The sequence below is a fragment of the Mycteria americana genome, chromosome 2, assembly GCF_035582795.1.
Source record: "Mycteria americana isolate JAX WOST 10 ecotype Jacksonville Zoo and Gardens chromosome 2, USCA_MyAme_1.0, whole genome shotgun sequence".
Taxonomy (NCBI): Eukaryota; Metazoa; Chordata; class Aves; order Ciconiiformes; family Ciconiidae; genus Mycteria; species Mycteria americana.
Window position 1 is genome coordinate 117,053,650 of NC_134366.1, and position 25,373 is coordinate 117,079,022.

Below are 25,373 nucleotides of genomic sequence, written 5' to 3' on the forward strand. Positions count from 1 at the left end.
GCATTGTGAAATAACTACAATAACTACTTGTAAAGTAAGTTTGTACATCAATGCTGCTTTGTGAGTCAAATCCTCATTAGAGTCCTTTACAGTCTCTTGTAGTGTAGCTCCAGCCCGGCAAACTGTTCAAGGTGATGTTGGACAAATGGTGATCTGCTCAGAAGTTATCTTCCCTTTGGAATAAATGCTCATTTGAGAGGGATCTCTCTGGTAAAGATCTTTGTGATGAAGTGGCTTAGAGCACTGCATCCACTTGTGTTCCCAATGCCATTTGTTTTAGGGACCGTGGATCACAATTAATGACTGTATTTTCAGGTGCATTTCACACAGGTTATCAGTTTTCGCTTGGCTTTTTGATTCCTTTTTTCCCCCACAGAGGTTCAGCAGTGCAGTTTCAGGTATGTGTGAGTAGTTGTATAAGGTGTAAGTTACTCTTAAGCACCCTGTTTCCTTGCAGTCCCCGTCCCCTTTACCGCCCTTGATTCTGATCCCTCAAAAGCTCCCTTACTCCTGTTGGTCCGTGATACCACCACATGTGCAGGTTTTCTGCGATGACACGTTATCTGAGGATTTACTTTCAAATGCAGGTATTTCCTATAGGAAGCAGGTTATCTCAGGTGAGGGCTTTGTAGATAAAAATCTGGGGTTTGTCATCTGTATGGGATTTTTAACCTATTGCAAAGTCTATGGTATAAAGAAGAGGATTTTGGAAGAGCAGAATGAGTTTATCAAGCAGTGGGAGATGAGATTAAAAAATATTATTATATGTTGTCCAAAGTAATCTGATAATATTTGTTGTCATGAAGCAAGTGCTTATTAGTGTTTAGAGGCTCTGTAGGACAGACGAGAGAAGCCTTCCTTTCTACCCTGAGGAACTTTTTGGTGGGAATATTTTTGCTACACTATGTGTTTTAATCAAGCATGTCATTTATTGTTAGTAGCTCTTGTCATATACCACCTTTCCTGCCTTTTTAAGGTTATGAATATAATGATTTCATTTTGCAGGAGAGAAAGGAAATATTTTGAGAATTTAACTTGCAGTCCCTGTTTGGCTTTCCTTGAGAAGCTGTTGTTCTCCCGGTGGCTGATTGAAAAGTGTTAAGTAATTTGACCTCGGGGTGGAAAGAGGGACTAGATTTCGTGAGTGCAGAGAATTCAGAATCCCTCTGGCCATCCTGAATCCCTTGTTTTAGGTACTAGATGATGTAACCACCTTCTGGTTGTAGAAGTGGTGAATTCCTTCTCCTGCATCACTCGCATCCCCTTCTGCTCAGCAAGCAGGGACTCAGCAGAGAGGAGCTCCCCAGGTTGCATGCCGGGTACTACATAGGTGAAAAGAATCCTGAACAGGAAGGGTGTGGCTTGGGACATTATAATTACAGTGCCTTAATTATTCACAGGACGTTGTAAATGTTTAGCATATAACTAACTTTATTTCATTGTCTGTAGTCCCATTGAAACTGGACCTGCAGTAGGAAACGTAGATGTCCTAAAAGAAGACAAATAGATTGCTGAACAATGCATATATATACACTGGTATTTATTTTTTAAAAAAACAATGTTTGTCATGAATCTTAAACTACCCATTTGTTTTTAGTTTTTTTTTTACTTAACTTAAGGTATCCATTGCTTAGTCTGCATATGATTTCCTTCACATAGGGTAAAGAAGAGTGGGTAGAAGGTGCTGGTTTGAACTGCAGTATAGGTGTACCTGTATTATTTCACCTTCTAATAGCCAAAGCTCCAAATTCTATTTTAGATCTTTTACATTATGGTGGTTGTTACATTCCTCTGGTAATTTTACATTGATGATAATTACTTGCAGTTTCACAGCATTGTAGCAGCAAGAAAATACATTGATGTTAAAGGAGGAAAACCAGCCTATTTTGTTTAGAATGTCTGAATTATTGACATTTCTGGTTTTAAAAGAAACTTTAGGTCTTCCACTTGTTCTACTGGATTCAAAATATTTTGTAGTTATGATAACCATCCACTCCACGTTTTTTAAGAATTTCTGAAGTTTCCATCGGAGTAGATGAGGTGTAGGAGAGGAATCAGACCGTACCCTTTGACTGAATTTAATGCACTTTGTAAAAAGTGGTGAAAGGCATCATCTTGTACTATACCCATGGGAGGATAAAGGTTTGCAAAATAGGGCTGTGGTTTTTGTCTTAAAGAGAATTTTCCTGTTCTGTCAGTATTTTCACTTCTATTGCAAGGGAGTATTTTAAAGGGATTTCTGAAGTATTTTACTGTACCAAATTTGTGTTCCCTTTCCAATGTACTTTGTCATTAAGGTGAAAGGTATAAAATACATTTCTTTCTTTCTTTCCCATTACTTTGCTGATTGTGTGTATTGACTCAAAGTAGAATGCTTTAACATTAATGTACTAGCTTATAGATAGTGATAATATAGATAATATTAAACTGCCTCTGCTACCATCAGCATATCCAGCCATAATGATATTCATCCTCCTTCAGCTAGTAGAAGGAACTCCAGTGGACGCTGCTAGATTTTCATCACAGAGTACAAGTGCTGGCCCAGATATCCCAGAGGTGCAGCCACCTGCCATAAATTTCCATTTAGACAGAAACTAAGTACAGACTGCATCTGAGCTGCCCAACTAAACCCACAGTTTTTGTATTACAAAATTTTGTCCAAGATACTGGCTGCTGTTACTCTTTCTGTATTGGCTTAATAGTTTTGTGGTTGTTTTACAACTTTTCAGTTGTTCTTTAGTCTTGCATTAAAGTTATTTATGACATTTCAGTCTCAACTCAGTCCACTGCATTAACAGATAGCACGGTGCAAGTCTGTAGAGCAAGGAAGTTGGTGTTGAGGACCCAGTGTCCATGGCATATGTGTCCCAGTTGCTTTATTTCAGATCACCTCTCTTCTGAGAGCCTTAGGCTGGGTGTGCTGTCAGCAAAATGAGTATGTTAGGTGAACTTCTGGATTTCATCTTCCATTTAAGCTTCATCCGTAAGAGGCCTCCTTTTGCACAGCACTCCAGGATGCAGCCCAAAAGCTCAGAGAGGGATGATGGGGAGGTTAATTTCAAAAGCGCTGTTCTGATCTGTTAACGTAAATACTAATGTGAGTTCCCCAAAGAGGAATGTGGTCAGTCAAAAATCTGTTCTAGTAAGGTTAACAAAAGCCCATTTTACTTGAAAACTGAAGTGCCATAGTACCCTTTAGTGACTGTGGGTGCTTTATCCAAAGCATGTGCTGCCTCAGTTTAGCAACCCACAGTAAGTCTAAAACATCATTCCACTTCGTAGCATGTTGATCACAGGATGGGTAATGAATGCAGAAACAGGACTGTGAATGTATTTTCTGTGCGTTTATAATCTGTAAGCAGTTACTTCTTAATTAGTGAGTTACAGAAGAGAAAGAAAATGCCTTTTATGGGTCCAGTGTTTTTTTAATGCTGTAGCCCAAAAACGTGACTGAACAAGAGACATAAACGTGGGCCCTCAGTAACGACTGCTGCAAAATTGGTAAATGTTTGTAGCGGACCTGATAGGTCTGATAGTCATCTCAAGTTTCCTCTCCTAGGTTTAGTGGCTACTCTTCCTTAGAAAACAGTGACAAGTGGTATGTTGCGAACAGCTTAATGTTAACATTCGACCAGAGTTTTTTAAACTTTGGAAAAGAGCGAAATACTCCAATAGAGAATTAACTGCAAGTTTCATAGTAAGATGAGGTATGTTTGGAGGAAGCAGCTGTAAATTAGTCCAGAAAAATTTGCTGTAGTCAAATGGCCAGAGAGATTTGGGCAAATATCGTGTCTACTCTAAGAATATTAAGTCTTGCCTTCAGTTAAAAATTTCTCAGGAATTGTTACAGCCTGTATCTGTGATGGCTGCTGGCCATGCTGCCTAACATTTCATATTTCACGTGCCGTTCCCTTATGAGCAGCAGCTACTGAAGAGTCTGCTCACTGAAAGAAGTTTCTCCCTGAAGCCATGCTTTCTAGTTAGCAGTAATCCACAGTTCAAGGTGTACCTTCTGCATAAGAAAAAAAGAATTCTTTCTCTCCTGATTTTTTTTTTACAAGTTTCTAGGTCAGACACTTATGTAGTCCAATCGGTCGGTCAATTAATGGAATAAATATTTTAGCTTGGAGATGTGCTTAAAATGTTTATAAACATTATTCATTACCTCATTTTGACCATCTAAAAAGAGAGAGCTTTCTGGGGCAGAGAAAAGCTTAATTTCTTCTGGTAGAATACTTTTTATTAGCTTAATTAGATAAGGGCAATGAGCAGGGAAGGTTGCATTTCCAGTCTGCTTGTTCCTTTGCACCTGGGCTTTGTTGGAATGTCACATATTACTCCACAAAAAAACCTTTAAGTGTAATGGAAAAATCCTTGGAAATTTGATTTTAAGGGGTTTCATTTAATTAGGTTTAAAAAAAAAGTTAAAAATCTAAAAGAAAACACTGTTTGCAGTATTTTGCTCCACTTTGAAATCTCTTTAACATTATTAGATTTCTCTTACTAATAAATGTTAGTTTAAAATAATGTTATGATTGGAGTTAGACTTTTTTATTTTATTGTGACTTGCTTTTGGTTGACTTGATTCATCTTTATATAATACTTTTAAAATAACCAAACCTTTTTTTAAAAAAAAAAAAATCTTAACTATACAAAGCAAAACCTCCTAATATTTCCCCCTCCCAGCTCTAACTGTCATAATAAGTATTTGGTAAAAAGCAATGTTCATAGGTAAAACTGGAGATTAGGGAAGACAATGTATTGTAAAAACATAGAAAAGTTGTCTAGATTCTCTTTCCCATAGAGAAAGGTTTATGTTTACACTGAGCATGTTGTCTAAAAATATTAAATAGTTAGGGCAAACAGTCATGCTGTCACTCCTTGTTAAGGCTGATTTTAGCTCTTCCAGTTCAAATAGACATTTCTTTTATCTGTAAGTATAGCTTTGAGATTTCTGCAGTGCTATGCTTTCTTTTGGCCTAAAGCCAAAGCTGATGTATGGTAGCACAGAGAGTGCATATGCGCATGCATAGAGAGTGCGTATGCGCATGCATAGAGGGTGCATACGGTAGCATAGAGAGTTGGGGTTTGGGTTTGTTGGGTTTTTTTTCTTCTCTTTTCCTAAGCTGGTCGGGAAAGCATGACTTTTCTTCAGCAAAGTCAGTTTTCTGATCTGGCAGACCACATTGCAACACAAGCACTATGATGTTAGCAGAGGGTAGGTGGAGAGGTGAGGATGACACCCACCCACCCCTGGTGGGTTTGGCAAGTAATAGTTATTCCTTAAAACCAGTGTCCCCTGAAATGGTGTCAGTGCAGTTTGTCTGACACTTACTCGTGGTCCCAATCCTTGCAAAAGACTCTCCTCCTTTGTGAGGTTTCACCTCCCTATAAGCTAACATCTACGTGCCGCTGCCTGTTTTGTTTTTTATGTGAGAATACGCAGTTTAATGAAGTATAGTGTGACTGGACAAAGGAGAAAAATAATCCGTGCAAAAGGGTTAATGAGAAGAAAATAAAAACAAATTCTGCCGTCACTCTGAGCTCCAGAATTCACAGATATAAATTGTTCACTGGCGTTTGAAATACTGAACGTTTGATTCCCTGGAGGTAGTCGAGTAGATGCTCTTTCAAACTGATTTGATTGAAGATCTTTAACTCCTTCAAGAGTATTGATGACTGTGCTCATTTAGTTAAAGAAATCTAGGCTTATGTTTGTAATGCAATGGTATTTTTCTTTTATTCTTACATTTCTTAAACTTTTGGGGGGCTACAAAGTAAAAGAACAAGAAAAAAAGATTCTCTGATGGAATCAAATGGATGTCTCTCCAATTTAAGGAGATTACTTTTGAGTAACTTGTTCCTTGGCAAGGCAGGAATGTTTTTGCTATTCCAAAGCTGCGGTTCCTATGGAAGTCCAGCAGACTTTAGTGTTCCTTCTGTAATAGACCTTCTGACTGTTACATTTCTTTTTTTTATAGTTTTTTATTCCCTCCAGGAAAATGATTTCACTTGTTAGAGAACTATCTGAAGAACCAACCTTTTTTTCATTTTATTTGGTCTAGAAATTGCCAGGCAATTTCTTTTTGAGCTATAATATGAACTGTCATGCTGTGTGCATTACAAAAGGTATTCCCAAAAGGGTGTGTGGATATGACTGAGTTTGTAAAATTTTAAAATCTTAAAGGATATTAAGAATAATTAGGGATTCTTAATTAAATTAAGGATCAAAATTTAAAGCCACAATGTCCAAAATCATTAAAACCTTGCCATTTTTCCTGTTTCTTAAACTTCAAGGCATTCATTCTCTAGAGTGTAGACTGGTAGGTATAATTACATTGGTATAACAAGACAAAGGGATAATGCTGTCAGAATTTATTTCCTATGAAGTTTAGAACAATCTGATAGTCTAATCTTAGTAGCTATTTTCTCTGGCTACCCGTGCTACTTACTTTTAAATAAATCACTCTTACCTCTTGCTTTATATTCTCAAAGAAAAGCAGTTTTGTGTGTTGCATTGCACCCAGCTGATAAGCCCAACCATTAGCCTCAGGCATGTACTTTTCTTCATTTTTCCTTCCCCTAGTTTATAGGGAACAAAAGTCATAGGGAAAACTGGATGATTAGAGGCACTTCCAGCTGAGTTTAAGCCTGTGTGCGTGACATGCAGAAATATAATTTAGACTTGCACAGCACTTCTCATCCAAAGCTTTGAAAATGGGTCAATATCCTTGTATTACAGGTCTTAAAACTGTTCTAGGAGAGGGGAAATGACCAGTGTGAGGTCTCACAAGAAATGAGCAATTAGGAAAACCCCCCAGGACCTTCAGCCCCATACACTTCCTGCATTTGAAATTGGCTTAAGTACTGGATGGAAGAAGTAATGCCTGTGTTTTACAATGTGGTTAGGAAGGGCAGTTCAGCTTATTTTGCTGGGGAGTTTGGGACCATAAAGATGAGAATAAATTTAGGATTTGAATTCTTTGGTTGTTTTGTGTTTGTGGAAAATTGTGGAGGCAACTGTATGCTGACTTAGAGATGTTGTGACAACACTTACCTAGAAATTATAAACTCTGAATTGTAGTTGATATTTTACAAAAAAAGTGTGATATTTTCAAAACCGGGAAGCTCGCCACAGTATGAACATAACGCCTTGACTTTCTTTTTCCAGGTAGGGATCCTGTTCTGTCATTTAAAGGATGATAATGTGGCTAGAAAGACAGGGGAATACTGCAGCATCATTTTAATTTCCAAAGCATGAGAACTCTAAGGGGATTTATACTCCCTGTATGCCTGAGCTCAGCTCTGTTCTTTGCAACCCAGCAAGGAAGCTTTGAGGAGCTTGTTGTGAATCCTTGATCCAGGAATGAATTGTGTAGGGCGGTTTTAGAGCTGTCCTGTGGTGGTCCTATGGATGTGACGGGTCACTCTGCCCTGGTGTTCCCCCTTCCCCTTGCTACCATGTTACCTGCAATATGCGTCTACATATCTTGCTTTCCCTTGGGCTGAGGACGGGAGAGTGGCTTGTACAGGAACTGACTTTAGCACATCCATTAACAAAGTCTTAGCATAGGAGAAACTCAAGATGGGCTCTTTCAGGCCTAAGTTTGTGAGATTCTCAAGTTTCCCAAGCAGTGCAAAAATGTACTGAATAGGACAGAGAATTTCACTATAGATTTTGAGGCAGTAAGTCTAGTTAATTGGTATGCATATGCCTTTTTTTCTAAAACTTCAGCCTTTTTTTGTTCCCAAGTACCTGTGCAGCTTACACAGATGTAAGTGTTGGAATTAATCCCTCTCCACCAGTGGCTGGATATTTAGTAACTTGGCTGCTATCTAAGCAGCTAAATGAATTATCTAGATAATATCTCTACTCTATTAGAAGACCAAGTGCTGAGCATTGTAGAAAATCTGGCTGTGTGATACAGGTTTTGCAGAGAGCCAGAGTTAGTAATGCTTTGGTTTTGGTTTTTTTTTTTTTTTTTAATCTAAGCATAAAATGCATGTGAATTTTTTTTTTTTAAATAGTGTAACACTTCTGAACTGTGACTGTAAGCAAATCTTTGTTATTGCTGTACTAGAATACATTATCATTATTGGCAAAGAGCAATAAAACAATGCTTAGCAATTTGTAATCCAGGAATATGGCTGTCCCATCAGGGATAATAAACTGTCATAGTTCAGCACTTTGACAACTGGGAGATGGCAGGTGCTAGAATATCTTGTGCTAAGGTACTTCGTGCCTGAGGTTATAAACTGTATGTTTTATATATCAATAACCTTTAACTGTGATAGAGGCATGTTTTAATATGGATTTCTTCTCGGGGGATTTCACTGTTCAGAAGGAACAGTGAAGGAAATAGAAAACCGTGAGTGTCATTTCATAAATAGATTCTCTGGGGTTTTGCAGCCCAAAGAGCAGGTGATAGCTTTCTGTTGAGGCTCGGCCACATGTTCTGTTGCTCTTTGGTTTAGGGTAAGTCAGCTTTCCATGCTATGATTGTATCTGAATTTCAGACCTAAAAAGTAATGTCAATCTTATATCTTCTTATGACTGGATAACTTGTCAACAGTGCCACTGGTGCTTTCTTGAATTATTCTAGCAAATGCCACTCTTTCCAACGAGGCCATTGCGAGATCTCAAAGGTAATTGTGCAGTAACTCCCTTTGCTTGTTACTAAAATATTTTATGTTCACTTAGGCATTCAGACTTGGAGGAGTATTTGTTTGAATGCCAGTGATCCAAATGCCTGTATCCAATGTTGCTGCTTATGGGGAAGAGGATGTGTAAGAATATTCGTAAAATCAGGAGCTTTGCAGAGGCTTTGTCAGCCTGCAGTGTTATGTTTGTATGACATAGAGATCATATGTGACCTAAATGAATAGCCATCTGGCACATTAGTAACTCCTTGGACTATCATGATAGTCTGTGTGAAAATTCACATATTTCATGATCAAGTTATGTCCTTAATATCAAGCTCAAGTTTCCTTACACATCTGACTAACAAAAAACCTCTCAGTAAGAGTCTCAAATTTTTTAGCTTTTTGTTCAGAGGCCATATGTGTGAATTCCCATTAGTTTCTTTAGGAAAGAACTCACATATAGATGTCTGCCTAGGTATGGCTGAGTGCTCTTCCACAAGATAGTGGAGGTAGCTGTGCATGGTTCGTCTTGGGCAGCTATGTAATAAATGCCAACATCCCATAGGCATCTTTGAAATTTCTCCTTCAGTATGGATGAAAGGGACAACCTTCTTATTGGTGGTTATTTGACTTCCCATCAATATTCAGTACCTTTAAGACAAGCAGCATTAAATTTGTATTGCTTTGTGCGTGGTTAATGAATTAGAAAGCAGCAGCATATGTCAGCCTTCTTTTGTAGCACATCACTTTAAAAAGGACCTGTTTTGTGGTTACATTTGGGCTTGTTTCTTGACATCATTGAGTGTAGGCACGAAATCTTGGAATTACAATGATTTGACTCACAAGAGAAGTCTGTTAGGAGTCAAAAGGACATATTTTTTCAGGAATGGAAGAAGATGGATTTTAGGAAAGCTGCAGTTAAACCAGAAGAGTTGTCATGTTCCCAGCTCTGTATGAACTTATTCAGGTGCTTCATCTGTCTCTGTGAAGTTCATCATCTGTGAAACGCTTGAAATGCACATATACCTCTGACAAATATGGTGAAACCAGCCTAACTTTTGTAAACTCTGTTGAGAGCTGCTGCTGGAAAGCTTATAAGACATACATGCAAATGTAAGACTTTAACTAATCAAGAATTTGTATTTAAAAGAACAGCTTTCATTGTACAGGTATTTTGTTTGCTTGGCTTTTGTAGTTGTTAATTTGGGGGAAAATAGGTGTGAGAAAGTTCTTGACTCACAGGAGAAGAAATGGTTTATATTGCAGCAGGTGTTTACTCACTTCAATTTTTGGATTAATTAAATGGGGGCCAAGCCTGTAGCAGGCAACTGTAGTGGTTTAAATGAAATCTGTGTGGGAAGGCTGAGAAGTTAATGCAAATGGATTTTTTGAGTAGATTAGTTGAACTGTGTAGATACTTTGAATAAAAGTGGCATTGATTTTGCATTGCTTCATGACTACTGTAAATTGAACTGAATCAAAGCTACTGTAAGCATTTTATTATCTTTCTTCTGTAGCTTGTCTGACAGACCATAGGCAGGTATGCAATATCAGCCAAATTTAAATCAGTTGTACGCGAATTCTCAGGATCAGAGCTACTGAACTAGTTTCACTCTCCTTTGTACCACTTTTCCTTGAGCTGGTCACTTCTCTCTCTCACTACAAAATATTTTGCTGTAGTTAATCAGATACTCTTGTGTAATCTAGATAAAGCTTTATTCAAAAGGCTGATCTGGCAAACAGCAATTTCTGTCTCTTACAAAATTGGACCCCACTGGAGTTTCTGTGGCCTGGTTATGGTTTTGGTAGTCAACTAAAGTCTTTGCTCCTTCTGTTGGCTTACTCGGGGAGTTCACCTGATTGCTTTCTATTTCTATATGAAACTATATATAGATGTTTAACTCTATTTCATCATTAAAAAAAAAAAAAAAGACAACAAAACTTTGTTTGGACCTGACTTTATTTAGTAAAGTCAGCGATACTGAAGAGTTATGTGTGCTGAAAAGAATAATAATTGATTTGGTTGGATAGGTGTAGAGGTGTAGTATTAAATGATTCTGATGTAATAATACTACCTGTTGATTTATCAGATTAATACTGCATTGAAACTTTTCTTTAAAAAAATACCTCTTATGTGTAAGAAGCATTACTCTGAAGAGTAATAGCAGATTTATGGCTTTGGTGTGCATGAGAAGGGAACTAGAACAGAAGTTTGTGACGTGGTCTGATTTTGTGTCTTTAACTTAAGATAAAAACCATATATTCTCCTTATATTTTGAAATAGCATTTCCATAGTCATTGAGGCTTTCACAAACTTAATTTTTATGTACTTAATTTCAAAGCTGCTAAGATTTTGAATGAAGTTTTTGTGCAAGTTGTCTTTATAGACTGTGATAATAACATTTCTTAAAAAACCACGACGAGATACTATGCCTAAAATCCTAAATAGGTAGGATATTTTAAGATAATTTTCGGATAGGTTTAAGCCTACAGTAGGGCAATGTAACAACATACCCATTCTGACTATTTGTTTCAGCAAATATATTCCAACCTTAGAATTCTTAATGTCAGTGCCATCTCTGCCATTTACTTAAATGGGATCAGGATGACATGACCTGTATTTAAAACCGTGATATGAATGGAGGTGTATTTAAGAACTTTCAAATGACTTTCACCATCTGTGTTAGTTAATTATTGCACCTAATTCTTTTACTGGAGCTTCAGCTATTACTGGAGTCTCCACAGTTAAATCTGGGAATTTAATTTTGTTTTTCTCTGGGGATGAACTGTCACTTTGGTTAAATTCCTTCAGGTTGGATAAATTCCGTAATAACAGAGTAACGATTTGTCTTAATCTTGGGGATTATAATGTATGAACAAAAACTAGAAGAAAAATGAGGTTTTTGTTTCAATGTTTTAATGCAGCAGATAAAATGTAAGTTGAGACTGATACAATGGAATAAATTCTGCTTTCATTTATGCTAATAAATGATAGTTCTCCTTAGATAATATCTACAGTGAAACTTGAACAACCAAAAACATGTTCATAATTATCAGGACCTTTGAATAAGTTGGAGAGTTATATTACACCTGAGCCTTAATAAACTTACAGTTATATTACTGCTACTTTATTAGAGGCAACTGAGTCCAACAACACTTAACTGCTTACTTTTTTACATATTCACTTGGGGGGGAACAAAACAAAACCCAAAAAAGCAAGCATCCCCTTTGTATGTTTTAGGCTTGTTCTGTGTCTTTGATCAGGAGTTCTTCCACTGAATCTCTTTATTGTATACCTGAATAGTAAAAAGAATTCAGTAAGTAGCTTTCTCTACCCAATTAGTGCATTCAAAGACTCATGAATATAAAATCATTTTGAAAAAGATCTCCCCTGAATACGGTAGAGAAATTTCCCTAACTCTGAAGGTCCCTAAACAGACTGAATCTTGTTAAAAGGGCGTATTTAATTTCCTTTCATATTTATTTTCTATTAGACCTGACATACTCTGATTTGGGTTTTTTTGCTTTGCTTTTATTACTGTTTTGTCTTAAATAGCAAGGCTCATTATATTGCAGAAAGCAGTATCGTGCTATTTCAGTAGCAAACCAACATCACCCAGAAGTTAAATAATCCTGTGTCTTATGTCTGTATTCTTTGGGAATGAGTGATTCATGTGATTTATCGTAAATATTCTGAATCCTTTCTGCTTACCTGGAAGCACTTGGAAGTTTTTTCACTGTTCTCATTTGACAGTGTGTTGCAAGTTGCTCTAATTTAGTGAAGGTCATATTTAAATTTAGCAATGTCCCCAGCTATTAAAATGTGGGTAATGCTAGCCTGTTTCCACTGGGGAATGCTGTGGTAAAAACTACATTAGTATACCCGAGGTATGCAGCGACAGCAGTGCATCTCTTATAACAGCCTATTTAGACATACTCTTCCATGAAGTACTCTTGAGAGTTATGTAGGGCATTTAAGGATGAGGTAAAAAACCGAAAAGTGTACTTTGGTTTATCCTAACCCCGTTATTCGTTCACCCTTTCTAAAAGTGTGGTCTTTTCAGTTCTAGAATTGGATACTGAAGAAACAACAAATTACTTTGTACAGATGGAAATGATAACCAGAGCAATAGCTTGCTCCCTCTGTCATGTAGCTGGAGAGGAACAGTTGGGTTTACATAAAATTTTAACATGCCTGTCTTTTGGACTTTATTACAGAATTTTATCACAAAAACTTGTGCATGTGCGTGTGTGTCTTCTCCTAATGCGCCATAGAAAATTAAAGATACATAACTCTTGACTTCAAGGGTGTCTATGGATATGTTTATGCTGCGTGTTATGATTCCAGAAGCACGGCGTGGAGCTCCTGGCAGGCTAATTTAAAGTCAGAAGGAGGACAGGTTAGTCTTTGCAGATTGACTAAGTGCTGCCTAATACCAGGGGTGGTGGCAGAGTTGTTGGTGGAGAGGAGCTCTGCCCTAAGGTGTGCCATGGCGAACGCCGGCTCCAGGCTCTCGGCACTCTTCCCGTAAGGCAGAGTTATTCTCCTTCATAAAGTGTGTTGGAGATCTGCTGGTAAGAAATGGGAGCACTTAAAAATAATAATTGTAGTATAAATTTTTAATAAAAAAATTATTAGAATTCATAAAAGACAGTGCAGTAGTAATGCAAATATTGTTGTGACTGGTTGCCATATTTGAGGTCCCTGTGGGAAAGTTCAAAGTTAGTTGACTCATTTTAGGAGCTGGAGCTTTACAGCGTCTTTAATTCTAATTTAGGGATACAAAACCTGAGTGGCTTTTGGAGGAAGGGAGAACTTTAGGGAGGGACGGGCATTTGAACTGGAAAAAAGCCCTTTGCTGCTGTAAGTACAAGCCTGTCCTTAGGCTTTGTTGCTTTGTTTAAAAATTGAGGCAAGCCTAGGAAGGGGATGAAAGCTCAGACAGTGCTCTATTGTGTGTGCGGTGAGTGGGGGGGATGCAATGAGGATTCTGCCTGTTCTCATCTATGCTTCAGCAAGAGTCAGAGAGATACACATGTTGAGGGGAAAAAAGGATTATTCTCTGAAATAAAAAAACAACAATAAGTGAAGTACAGTAATTTCACTCGAGACTTGCAAGTCTCAAACATGTTTGGTTCCTATACAAAGGCAGTATATTTGAAGAGTTTTTGAGAACGCTAAATTGGCAGTGTTCATTGGAAGAATATAATTAGTGTCATATAAAAGACCTAAAACCCTAATGAACCCCTTTCCAAGAGGCCTGCCTTAATGTGTTGGAGGAAGGTATATGGAATGGAAAGTTCCATGCAGGGTTTGTGTATGAAAATAATCTGAATGGTTTTGGTTTTGTTTTTGCTGCGTGTGTAAAAGGGGTGTGAGGATACTGTTTTTACATTGTGTTTGAAGTCAAAGTGTTCCAGCAACTTTATCGCAACTTGTTATAATAGAGCAGTATAATACTAGTCCAGACGGGTGTAGGAACTGAAAGAATACTCACTTACGGTGAGACAAAATTCCCCTTTCACTAATGATTTAAGCACAACAGCATACAAGTTCAGTCTGTGGGCTGTGGGAAATGTTGTGTGTTTTGGTTTTTTTTTCTTTTTTTGGTCTGAAGCCATGACTTTCAAAAGAACTTGGTGAGAAGGTGTAAAGCATAATAATGCACACTTCCTTGTTTATTTTTTAAGCTATTTAGCCACTGATTGATTTGCAAAGACCTGGTCCTTCACCAAAATTTAAATCAATCAGGAACAAATAAGTTCTAATATTCAAGGTGCATTTTTTTTTTTTCCATCTGAATTGAGCAGCATGATTTATCATTAGTGCTGGCACTTATTTCAGTGTTGTACAGTTGTTTGGGTTTGTCAATGTATGACTCTGGTTTAAAAGAGCCTTGCTAAGTCCCTTCTTAGCCTTGTTTTTCCTACTGTACCTCTGTTTTCACAGATCTAATTGAAAACTATGCCAGTGCTTGTCACTTGTTAGGTGCCAGAACTATTTATTTTCTGTGAACTTAGCAAACAGTGCAGTTTAGAACCAGTGACTTATTTGTAAAGAATTGATGTTTTTTAAAAAATAAGTGATAGTCCCTGGTTATCCAACTCAAAACCCCATGTGTTTATCAATTCATCTATTCAACTGTGAAAAGCTTTTCCTTTTTTGTTTTATTTGATTTGTGTTACAGGCAAAGTGACAGCACTCATGCTTTTAAGCTGCAATGAGCTGATTGTCTAACCTTGTATATTAAGTTTCTAGTTATGTAGTTGCATTAGTAGTTTTGTCCATGTGAAGGAGCATTGACGATTTTGTGACTTTTGTTTGATATTTGCATGGCACTTGTGTGGTTTTACAAGATCCTCGGAAAACCAGTATTACTGAAAGCGCTGGATGTTTCACTCAGCTGAGAAAGCTGAACTGAAAGCGAAGTTTCTCAGTTAAGATGTTTGCTGCTTTGTCTTTCAGCAAGAAGAATCTGTGATACTGACAGACACTGAATAAATACGGTTTTGATTACGACTCCTAAATAAGGAGCTGAGAGACTGAAATATAGGTCTGAATTGGTGCTGTTACAGGCTTTTGTGTTGTGTCAGCTTTGCATGTATTATGAAATCTGTTCATAGTACGTAAAAATGCACAAAGCATATTACTGAACTGCAAAAGCCCCACTGCTGATACATCAAAGAAAGCAGCAGCTGTCATCCAGTTTTAGCCATGGTGCTTTTGAATGCCTTAACCTCTTCCCAAACAGAAGGAGGTAGAGAGAGCGCACTTTCTTTGTACCCCCCCTTCTATTTTTTTGAAGTGTTGGTGTAGCAAAAGCCAGAAGCTGTGTTCAGCGGCCATCGCTGCATGGCACAAGACATTATTTTCTTTGCATCTAATTTGGACATTTCAGTCCTCCTCATGTATGCTAAGCTCTTTCAAACGTAGTTTTTATTAAAGTTAGAAATTGCTCACATTGTGTTTACTCGCAAGTGTTTAAAATATCAAAGTGATTATTCAATTGTACTTCATTTTCATTTAGTTCTACTTCAAATTGGAATTAACTTGGTATTTTTTGTTCCCTTTCAGTTGCTGAAGGGGCGTACGTTGAGATTGTACTCAGAACCTGAGTTACAGAAAACATACATGTCTACCAGTAGAATATATTTTATTTTGTGAAATTTTCACATTTTCAGATTTTTTTTAACAATACAAGTTTTACAAGACAGTTATTACAAAATAGCTTCTCTAAGAAGCAAGCCAGATATGCTGCAAATGTAAGTTTGATCTGTTACAGCTGTTTTTAAGGTCTATATGATGCAGTGTCCTGTCTCCAAAGTGAGTCATGGCAGAAGTCTGGGGAAGGGTATGAGAACTGAGCAAGCATGCAGTGATGCTTCCCTGGTATACTTTGCTGTCTCACTAGCATTTCCCAAGTCAGAAGCTGTTCTTTGAACTAAATAAAGACCATTTTTTCTTCATTAATTTGCCTAATCACTTTTCTTAACTGCATTTTAAGAATTTTTCCAAATATGCATAAACACATTTCAAGAGAATAGCATAGGAAATTTATTTATATTGAATCGAGTTATCAAAATTATTGGAAATAAATTATAAAAGGGTGGGGTTTATGTATTGGGTTTTATGTTTGTTTGTTTATTAGCCGCTGTCTTGCAAAGTGAATTTGCACTGCGAAGTAATCTCAACAGAGGAATGAAGTATGCAAGTGTAAAGCTGTCAGACTACGGCTAGTTCATTAAATTGTCTGTCTGGATAAACTAATAGGATATCATTTTAAGTCTTTGCTAACCTCCAGCCTCTCAGACCAAAAATATGTTGCTGTGCTGAAATAAGTAAGCTGCTAGAGTCACATTTAATGTTTTAAGAATCCATTTGTGTTGTCCTATTTACCCAAATAGAATTTAAAAAATCTGCATTAAAAAGTGTGTTGACCAGGATAGTACTGAAAGCCAGATGAGAGAAAATGGCATTTGATGACAAGGTTTGGTATGTTTAGAAATGCTCCTGTTACTGAAATTGCTCTGGTGCCAACTACTCCTACACTGGCGTCTGCTCATTTGTGTGACATGCTAGCCATCACAACACACAAGGAAGATCAGAGATTACATGCAATAGCTCCAGTCCTACTTCCCTTGTCAGACAAGGATCTCCCAGCAGCGACATTACCTTCTTGTGGTTTACTCTTGCGAGCTCGTTTTCCCTTCCCTCTCCATTAATAGCCATTTCCAAACTCCTCAGTTTGAAATGCCGCCTCTTTACATCCTTAAAATGCTAGGAGCTTCAATATTAGTCGTAAGGAAAATAATTAATGCCAAGAAAACAAATGTGCATTTAACATTTTTGGGACGTTCATGACAATTTGTTGCTAGCTTACATGAGTAAGAGGTCGTCTGTTTGCTTTGCTCTTGATAGAGCACAAACAAGAAGCCTCAAGTTCAATGAAAAATCGAGGTACTATCTCATTACTGTGAAATCCAGTTGTTGGTAGTTTCACTGGAATATGCGTGCCTCCCCCGGCTGTGCAGTAGGCAAAGGAGTTCTTGTGGGCTGATGTCCCGGTGCTCAGTGAGTTAATATTGGGATGTCCACAGCTGTGTCCAGACACCTCTCAGGTCAACGAAGAGATGCAGAAACTGAAGGGCAGTTTCCAAGTGTTATTAATTTGTGGGAGGAGGGATGCATCTCATGTTAGTTTATTCTTTCTTTTAATTTCTTCCCACCTGCCCCCTCCCAAAAAGGTCATATGCATGTAATATTGTCTTACAAAGTCTAGAGTAATGTTACTTTGAGGTTTGTTATATTAGAAGGAAAAAAGGGAAAATAATCTAATAAGGCCCTGTTTTTTATTTCAAAAACAAATTTATTTATTACGAATTTTTATTTCAAATTTTGAAATAAGAAAGCGGTAGGTATGTGATATGACTGGCTCTTGCATGTTCTGTGCTGCATTACTGAAGTACTGCTCTAGGTATTAGTGGATCATTTTTCTCTTTAATTTTGACGTTTATTGCCCTCTCAGTTGCTAAGTTTGCTATACAAAGACCAGAAAAGGACATTCCTAGACTGACCTATTCATTTGTGTAAATGGCATTAATAAATATTTCTTTTTCACTTTTATAGGTTATTGAATCACTAGGGATTATTATATATAAAGCCCTGGACTATGGTTTGAAGGACAATGAAGAGCGGGAATTAAGTCCTCCACTGGAGCAGCTTATTGACCACATGACTAATACCACAGAAACAGATGGGAGTAGGGATGAAGGATATGATGCTCTGGATGAAGGAGTGGAGGATGACAATGATGATGACAAAGAGGAAGTTGAGGCCATTCATTCCTATAAAGATGTCATGAAGGTACAGTAATGGGCAGTTTATATGATATTTCACTGTTGTCAATGAGAAAATCAACTCTATTTTCCGTGTTATTGTCCGGTGTGATACTGGCTGTATAATTTTCTGATTTCCCTGGTCATTCTGTAAGGTTTCCTTGCAAAAATTACATGCAATAGTATTTCATGTTTGACAGTAAGCAACAGAAAGTCCACGATCAACTTTATTCTTGGATGTGCCATTAATACCACATTCTGATTTCATCCATGCACTGGATAGTCAGCCTTCCAGTGTAACATCTGTTGAATTACTTTGTGTACGCTTGGATACTTCATAGGCTGTTTCAATTAATTCACCTTTTCTTTAACACAGTATTAGTTATAATTATTCCTTATCAGTTTCTTCCTTTGCCACCCTCCTCTACTGAAGCAGAGGAGTGCTTTTATAAGAGTAGCTTATTTTTATGGAGTGAGTCAGAATACAGTATTTCATTGATGATCATTATGGTTGTGGTTCTTGTCCTGAGTTGTGAGATTTGGAAATATAGCTTGTAAATTTTACTTGCAACAGGTTCTTTAACGTTACCTGGGCTACTATGAACAATCATTTAAAAGTATTAACCCTCTGTTTTCTATAGAGTAGTCTTCAGTACAAATTTTAGAGCCCAATGATCTCTTAGTACAGACAAAGGTATTAATAAGCGTGGATTTCGACAAAATTTGTATAACTGGTTTACCTCATAAATAATCTGAGAGTTTAATACGGGTTGGAAAATTGTATGCTAACTTGTACTGGGGGATTGAACCCTGTATATTGCTTCTTCATAAATGCAAGTCATGTCTAAAGACCAGAAGCTGGGTGTGTCACAGAAATTAAGAATGTAGTGGTGGAAGCTGAGACTAGAAGAGCATACTGGATATCACATAAGGACTCTTTATCATGCAGAAACAAGACCCCACTAAAAGCTGCCACTTCTGATGGGTTGACAGTAAAGAGGGAAGCTCTTAGGAGACTGGAATGGGAGTAACTTTTGTTTGAGATGCTTTTGTATCCTCCTTGCATCAGAAGCAATGCTAAATGCTTAATGCCTTTGTTTTTTCTCCCTCCCTCAGAGAAGCAGGGGTCAGAGGGAGAAATAGAATGAAACAGCCTTTTGCTCCCCTGTGATAGGGAGGGCCTGCCTGGCTAAAGTACTCTGCCCTTCAAGCCCCTGGCACTCCCAGCCATGCTGAGTCGTGTGCCCTCGCTGCGGGCAGGAGCGAAGGTTGCTTTGCTCTTTCCCCCCTCTGCTGCTTCCCGTCACCCAGTCACCTTCTCTAGAAGTGGCCAGCAGCACCCTGCTAAGCCTCCGTCGGAGCTGCTCCAAACAGCACGATGCTATGTAGAGGAGAGATGCAATATATCCTGTTTTCCCCCAGTTTGGCAAAAATGCTGTGAATTGGTGGGACAATCAAAGTTGAACCGTTAGAGGAAGTTTCGTTTAGTGCAGAGGCAGAAGAGACGTTTGTATATGCAGAGCTGAGGGCAGTGGCTTGTAGAATTGATTATTTTGCAAGTTCTTTACTTGATTTCTGCAAACAAGCAAAGGTAAGTTTGGAGACCTTCTCTGAACTCCTTCAGTTACGCTGGTACACATCCCTGAAATACAGAAAGGCTAAGAAAATGTTTGGTCAGCTTTCAGCTGTTAAGGCGGCTGAGTGGCATCTTTCTGGTTCTGCTTTGTTAATACGTATCTCTGCTAGTTGGAGGTACCTGCCTATTTATACATTGTAAAATCAGCAGCTTACATTTTAACTTTTATGATCTTTTGCTATTCATTTTTTATCATTTTGGAAATGTACTGCTTTTGTGACTTCACCTTAGTGAACTGAAGTTCAGCTGTCATTTCTACATCATCCTAACTTTTACTCCTCCATCACTTGGAATTCTCTTTTCTTGCTGTTGTTGCTTTTGCCTAAATTATTTGCTGCAGGCTTAACTCGGCAACTTGCCTTTATTCCCTGTTCTGTGTCATTACTGCACTGACAGTGCTAGAATGGCAGGATCATTCTGCCACATTTTTTACATCAGTGCAGATTTGTAAGATCCTTTTTTCTTGACTTCATACATTTTCAGGGGTAAGACCGTGGTTTTTGTGTCGCTTCCCCCCCCCCCCCCCCCCCCGTGGTAAACTATGTTGCAGGCTACACCCTTATTTACCCAGTGACTGTTTCACAGCAGTAGTGTGCGGTCTTGTGACCATGAGGCTCGGTTATTGTAATTACCTCTTGACAAGACTCGCTGTGAAGCTTTCTCCTCTGCAGTTTGTAGTGCAGTTTGTAGCCGGTTTGCTTGTTGAATTGAGCAACTGTCATTCTTGCCTACCCTGCATTCTCTAAATTGCAAGCTTTCAAAATGGCAGAGATGGGCTGTGTGCTACTTATATTGTTTTTTAAGGTTTTTAACTATATAGTCTCCAGTATGATTTGTCCTTGAAATGTGATTATGTGTTTTGTCCTTCTCCAGAAAGTGTCATTGTCAGGTCCAAGGCCTGTCTGCCACTAAGACGAAATTTTTCACCATTAATCACTAATGTGGGTGAGCCTATTTTGTGATTAAAACACAGAGACGGAAAATATATGTGTCAGGTTTTCCTGTAATGTGAAGTAGGCAAGGTCAATCCTGAACCCTCTCCTAACCTGGAAAATGCTGAGTAATGTGGTGGACACCTATTCCCAAGAATTGGGAAAAGGGTAAGTGCTAAATAGTACTGCCAAGATCATCGTTGGCAAAGCTCCTGTTTGGAGAAGACACAGACAAGCTTTTGTGCTGCTTCTCGGTATATTTGGCTGATTTGGCTTTTGATTTCCTTGGCAGGACTAACCTGCTGCACAGACTTGATCCACTGTTTTTAAAAATGCATCTGTGAAGAGAGGAGACATTGGTTGCCAGATGCTTAACTTTTTTAGTCTTTGATGTATTTCCGATATGGCAGCCCTAGTGCAAATGAGGGGAGAAATAGAGACAGTAAGGACTGGATGTTTTCAGACAGATGCTTTCCTTGTTTGGGGCCCTCTTCCCTGTCCCCATCCGCACTACATACACACCGTGTGCATACGGTACAGGAAATAAGTACATCTCAGGAGTGCCAGGTTCGCTGTGCACATACATAAGGACAGAAGCGTACATATGCAGTAATCCTGAGGGGTCAGGAACGCATCAGATTGACAGCACGTGTACGGCTTGGGGAGCCTTGGGCCAACAGAGGATATAGACAGAGCAGGGCTGGCGTGCTGGGCGGTGTTGGGCTTGCTAAGGGTGTGTGAAGTCCTGTCATGTGGCACCTTTATCATGGGGTGTGGCCCTCCCTGATACTGAAACGAGATGATGCAGTTTATCAACCTCTTCCAGAGTATACTCAAATCCTAATTCCACTTCTAATCTTAATGTTATCTCACTCCTTATCCCTCAGATCTCTGCAGTCAGATGGTTTAAGGCAGTACCACTTTTCATGTTAACCTGGAGGCGCTTTCTAAGCTGCAGTTTATCAATATCTGCTGGCCTGAACCCCAACCCTAAACCCAATTCCAGTATTATCCTTTATTCTAGGCCAGCACCCTCTTCTAATTCCAGATGTCAATAAAGCCACATAACCCTTTAATAGCAGGTTTTATTCTGTGCTGGTATTTGCTGGGCTGAACTGCCATCCTAGCCCTAGCCCTGTCGTTTCTTCCAGCATTGAACGTCATTGTAGCCAGATCGCTACTGCCAGTACTAGACTTTACCTTAGCTGCTCTTCAGAGCAGAGGTGTTGTCAGTAGTATCTGCAGGTCATGACACTAACCTTTGTCACTGCCTCTGCTACCTTTTTCTACAGGTCTCGTAGAAGATACGTAAGGAGGCAGTGGTCTTCCTGAACCAGTATCTTGCTCTTACTTATGTTCACCTTTCGTCCCGAAAGTTAACTCAACTGTAACAGGAACCTTATCTGTAGCCAAGCAACACCTTCTTGTCTCAGGGACAAATATAGGTGGATGGCCCCTGGTGCTCAGTGGCCTCTGGTCCCAGGCCTTACCTAACTAATCACTTTTAGGTAGTTTAGTAATAATGTTTGTTAATTCTGACCAGAAATTAACTGTTGTGCAACTCCTGCTTCACAAAGATGAATTAGTGACCCAGGTCCCACGGTAAACAAAACTCATACTTAGGAAATCTCCATGCTGACCTTTTAATTTGTATGAAAATTATTTTCAGAGCATCATGTGCAGTATTGTGTTATCTTGCTATCACAAAAATAAACAAGATTACAGTTTGCAATATTTTTATTGGTAAAAATTCATGTTTGTGCTTTGCTTGTAAGCCAAGAAGAAGAAGAAATTGTTTCTGTCAAAATCCCCCCATATTTCAGGTATTTTAATTGTCCTTTAATCATTGGCATGGTCTCTAAAATGACAAGCTTGTCAGTCTAGGTGACTTGTACGTCTTGGTAGTTCAAGTATATGACTGACTTCTTTCACCTGGGAGGAACTGAAATTTACAGTGGTGATACTGATCTGCTTGTGTTTTGTTTTGAGTACTCTGATGGTAGTACAGATCAACTATCTATGGCATGTGTAGAGTTACAGAGGAAGAGAAGAATATGTCCTGTCTCCATGCACTGACAGGTGGGATGAGATCATCTACATTTAGATCTAAGTATTTTTGGAGGCTCCCTTCTGAGTTTGAGGACATAACGTTATTATCATATAGATGGTATGACCCCATGTAAGTATAATATGGGAACCTGTCAGAGAGGAACCTGAAAATGCAGTTAAAAACAAGTCTGGGTATTTGTTTATGACAGACAGTTAAAGAGTTCATGTTACTGGAATTCAAAGGCCTAGTCCATGAGGTTAAAATCAGTAAGATGCAGCTTTCTGTGAGCGTAATTCTGTTTAAGGCTGGGTTGGCTTTAGCGTTTTTATATGAGCCTGCAGAACTGTATTTATGCTTCATTTCAAAACAAGCAACTTACAGCGTACCCTGTAGCTCTGTCTGAAGCTGGTGAAGATTTTGGAACCTTACTGAGATGGTAACCAATGCCCCAGATGTTGTCAGTTCATTTTGTATTAAAAAGGAATGCAACAACATTGGCCGTTTGTGAAAATCATAACACTCAAAAAAGACAGCAATTGATCAGCTCTCTTCTCGAGTCCTGTTTGTAGTGTGCTCAGATGTCACATGCTAGTCTTTATCTTGGTGGATCTTCTTTTAGAAAAAGGTGATCTATGTCTCCACATGTTGGTGGGGGAAAAAACCTGAAATTACAGTGGGTTCGAAGTCCTCAGTTCCCTTTGCTTTTGTTGTCTCAGTACTTGAGCTTGATTTGCTGGCTTGACCAAAAAATTAATCATCTTCTACCTGTGGATCATCAGTTGTCCACACAGACCTGGTGTCTGAGACCCCTTTTGTAATGCTGGGGAACCTCCTGTCCCAACTGTTTGGGTCCCTGAAAGTACAACCATCTAGTTTTTGTACCTCTTAAGTTCTGCAGGGGACAGGTTCTCCTTTGGCTATTCCTTTTTGCAGTTTAACTCTTTGGGAACTGTAAGCTAGAAAGAAACCCAGAGATCTCTCAAAATTATTTTGTGAACACACCCCCGTATCATACTACTATGACAGGGCACCCCCAGGTGGATACCCCTGGGGAGTTTGGGCCTCTGAAGGTGGACCTTCATGGTGCTGGTCTGAGCAGGTAGATGACTTGTGTTGGCACACTCCCTGGCCACCCTTTCTCTCGGATGCATTGACAGAAGTGGGACCTCTGAGTTCAGCAGCAAAGTCTGAAGGACCTGTGCTCATCTCCTGTGCTTAGGGGCTTAAAAACATTCCCTTTTGGGCTCTTACCCTCCCAAAGCATGCTGACTGAGAGTACACCTTTTTGTATCAACTACCCAGTGTCTTCAGCCAGACACACAGACATGGTGAAGGTCCCAGAAAAACAATGGCTGAGATTGGGTTAACAAAGGAATATATAGATCTTGACTGAATAGGACCCATCCACAGGCCTCTTCTTATTCCTTCACCATTCTTTGAGCTAACTTGGACTTGTCTTAGAAATGCAGTAAACCTGCTATTTTTTTCTTGCCCAAGCAAGCCTTGTACATCATAGTTATTCATTGAAACTATAGTGTGTTTCTTCTGTCTGTGCTGTCACCTTGGCTGGGATCCATGTCACCTATATTTAGTCAGAGCATCCCAAAAGTTTTTGTTTGTTTGTTTGATTTTTTTAACTCCATCAGTTCCTTCAGCTGTTTTGCTGCAAGACCCCTCAAACATTTGTGCAGGCACAGCTGAAGACTGACTGGAGTAAACTGTGCTGCTGGCTGAGTCGTGAAAGGAGTCAGTGTTTGAAGCTGCGGTACTGTGCAGGCCCAGGGAGCTGAGCTGAGGACAAATTGTGCAAAATAAAGCAGAAATGTCTCTCTGCATGTTTGAGTCTTCGTAATGTATAAGCAGTATCTCCATGTTGTTGGTTTTAAAATAAAATTATTTAACAATAATGATAGGGTTTTGATATGAAGGGCTTTATAAACAGCTGCAGAGCAAGTGGATTTAGGACAACTGAGAACTCTGCAAGCAAAAGATAAGTAGAATCGGAACTAATTTTGTACTGTTCACAACATTTATTTTGAGAGGTTTTGCTTAGAACTGCATTATACCAAATGTCCTTGCAAGGAAGTTGTCCCTCATGACTTTGGTCTTCCCATTAAAAAAAGAAGGTCGTTTTTTTTCCTTGTTTTAATTATTCTCACACAGAACAGTGGAAAAATCCCTTCCATTGGCACGGGCTTAGATGGATTGGAGTGTCTTATTCCAAGCTGGGAGACAAAACCAAATCACCTTTTCTGTGGTGATTTTTACCTTCCCATTACGGCTCACAGTAATGCATCTACACTGGTTAAAAACCCTTGTACCCATAATTCACATAATTATACTGGTATAACCTGTCTAAGGTCTAAAATAGCCTGAGGAATCCAAGGAGTTGTCCAACAAAAACAGGAAACACAGATTGGGTGTTCAGATTATTTTTATGTATGGGTAGGTTAGAATACACCTGAAATTTGTGTGTGGCCTTTATGCATCCAAAAGAAGCAGAGCAGGGCATGGACTTTTTCCCCATCTGTTTTATGCTGCAATTGTTATAAATAATTTATACATGGGTAAAAATAAAGTTCCAGTTTTTAGTGGAGGTGGAAGGAATCTTTGGTGGTAATGGTGTCCCATAGTGCACAAAATGCAGAATTTGTCATGAGAGAGCTCCAGTTTTCCCTTTAAAAATACAAACATCTAAAACATGCAAAGCAATCTGTTAGAAATAACACATCTGAGTAGGAGGTTTAATCTGAAGTATCAAAGAACCTGTGTTAGC

General features: G+C 38.7%; 1 protein-coding gene across 1 annotated transcript in view; it reads left to right on the forward strand.

Annotated features, from left to right (window-relative positions):
* The window catches only part of SPIRE1 (spire type actin nucleation factor 1), a 133,970-nt gene that overhangs the window by 41,934 nt on the left and 66,663 nt on the right, over positions 1 to 25,373 (forward strand). Inside the window, exon 3 of the mRNA XM_075494332.1 lies at positions 17,771 to 18,007. Coding sequence (XP_075350447.1) covers positions 17,771 to 18,007 — 237 coding nt within the window. The remainder of the gene's footprint in view (positions 1 to 17,770; positions 18,008 to 25,373) is intronic.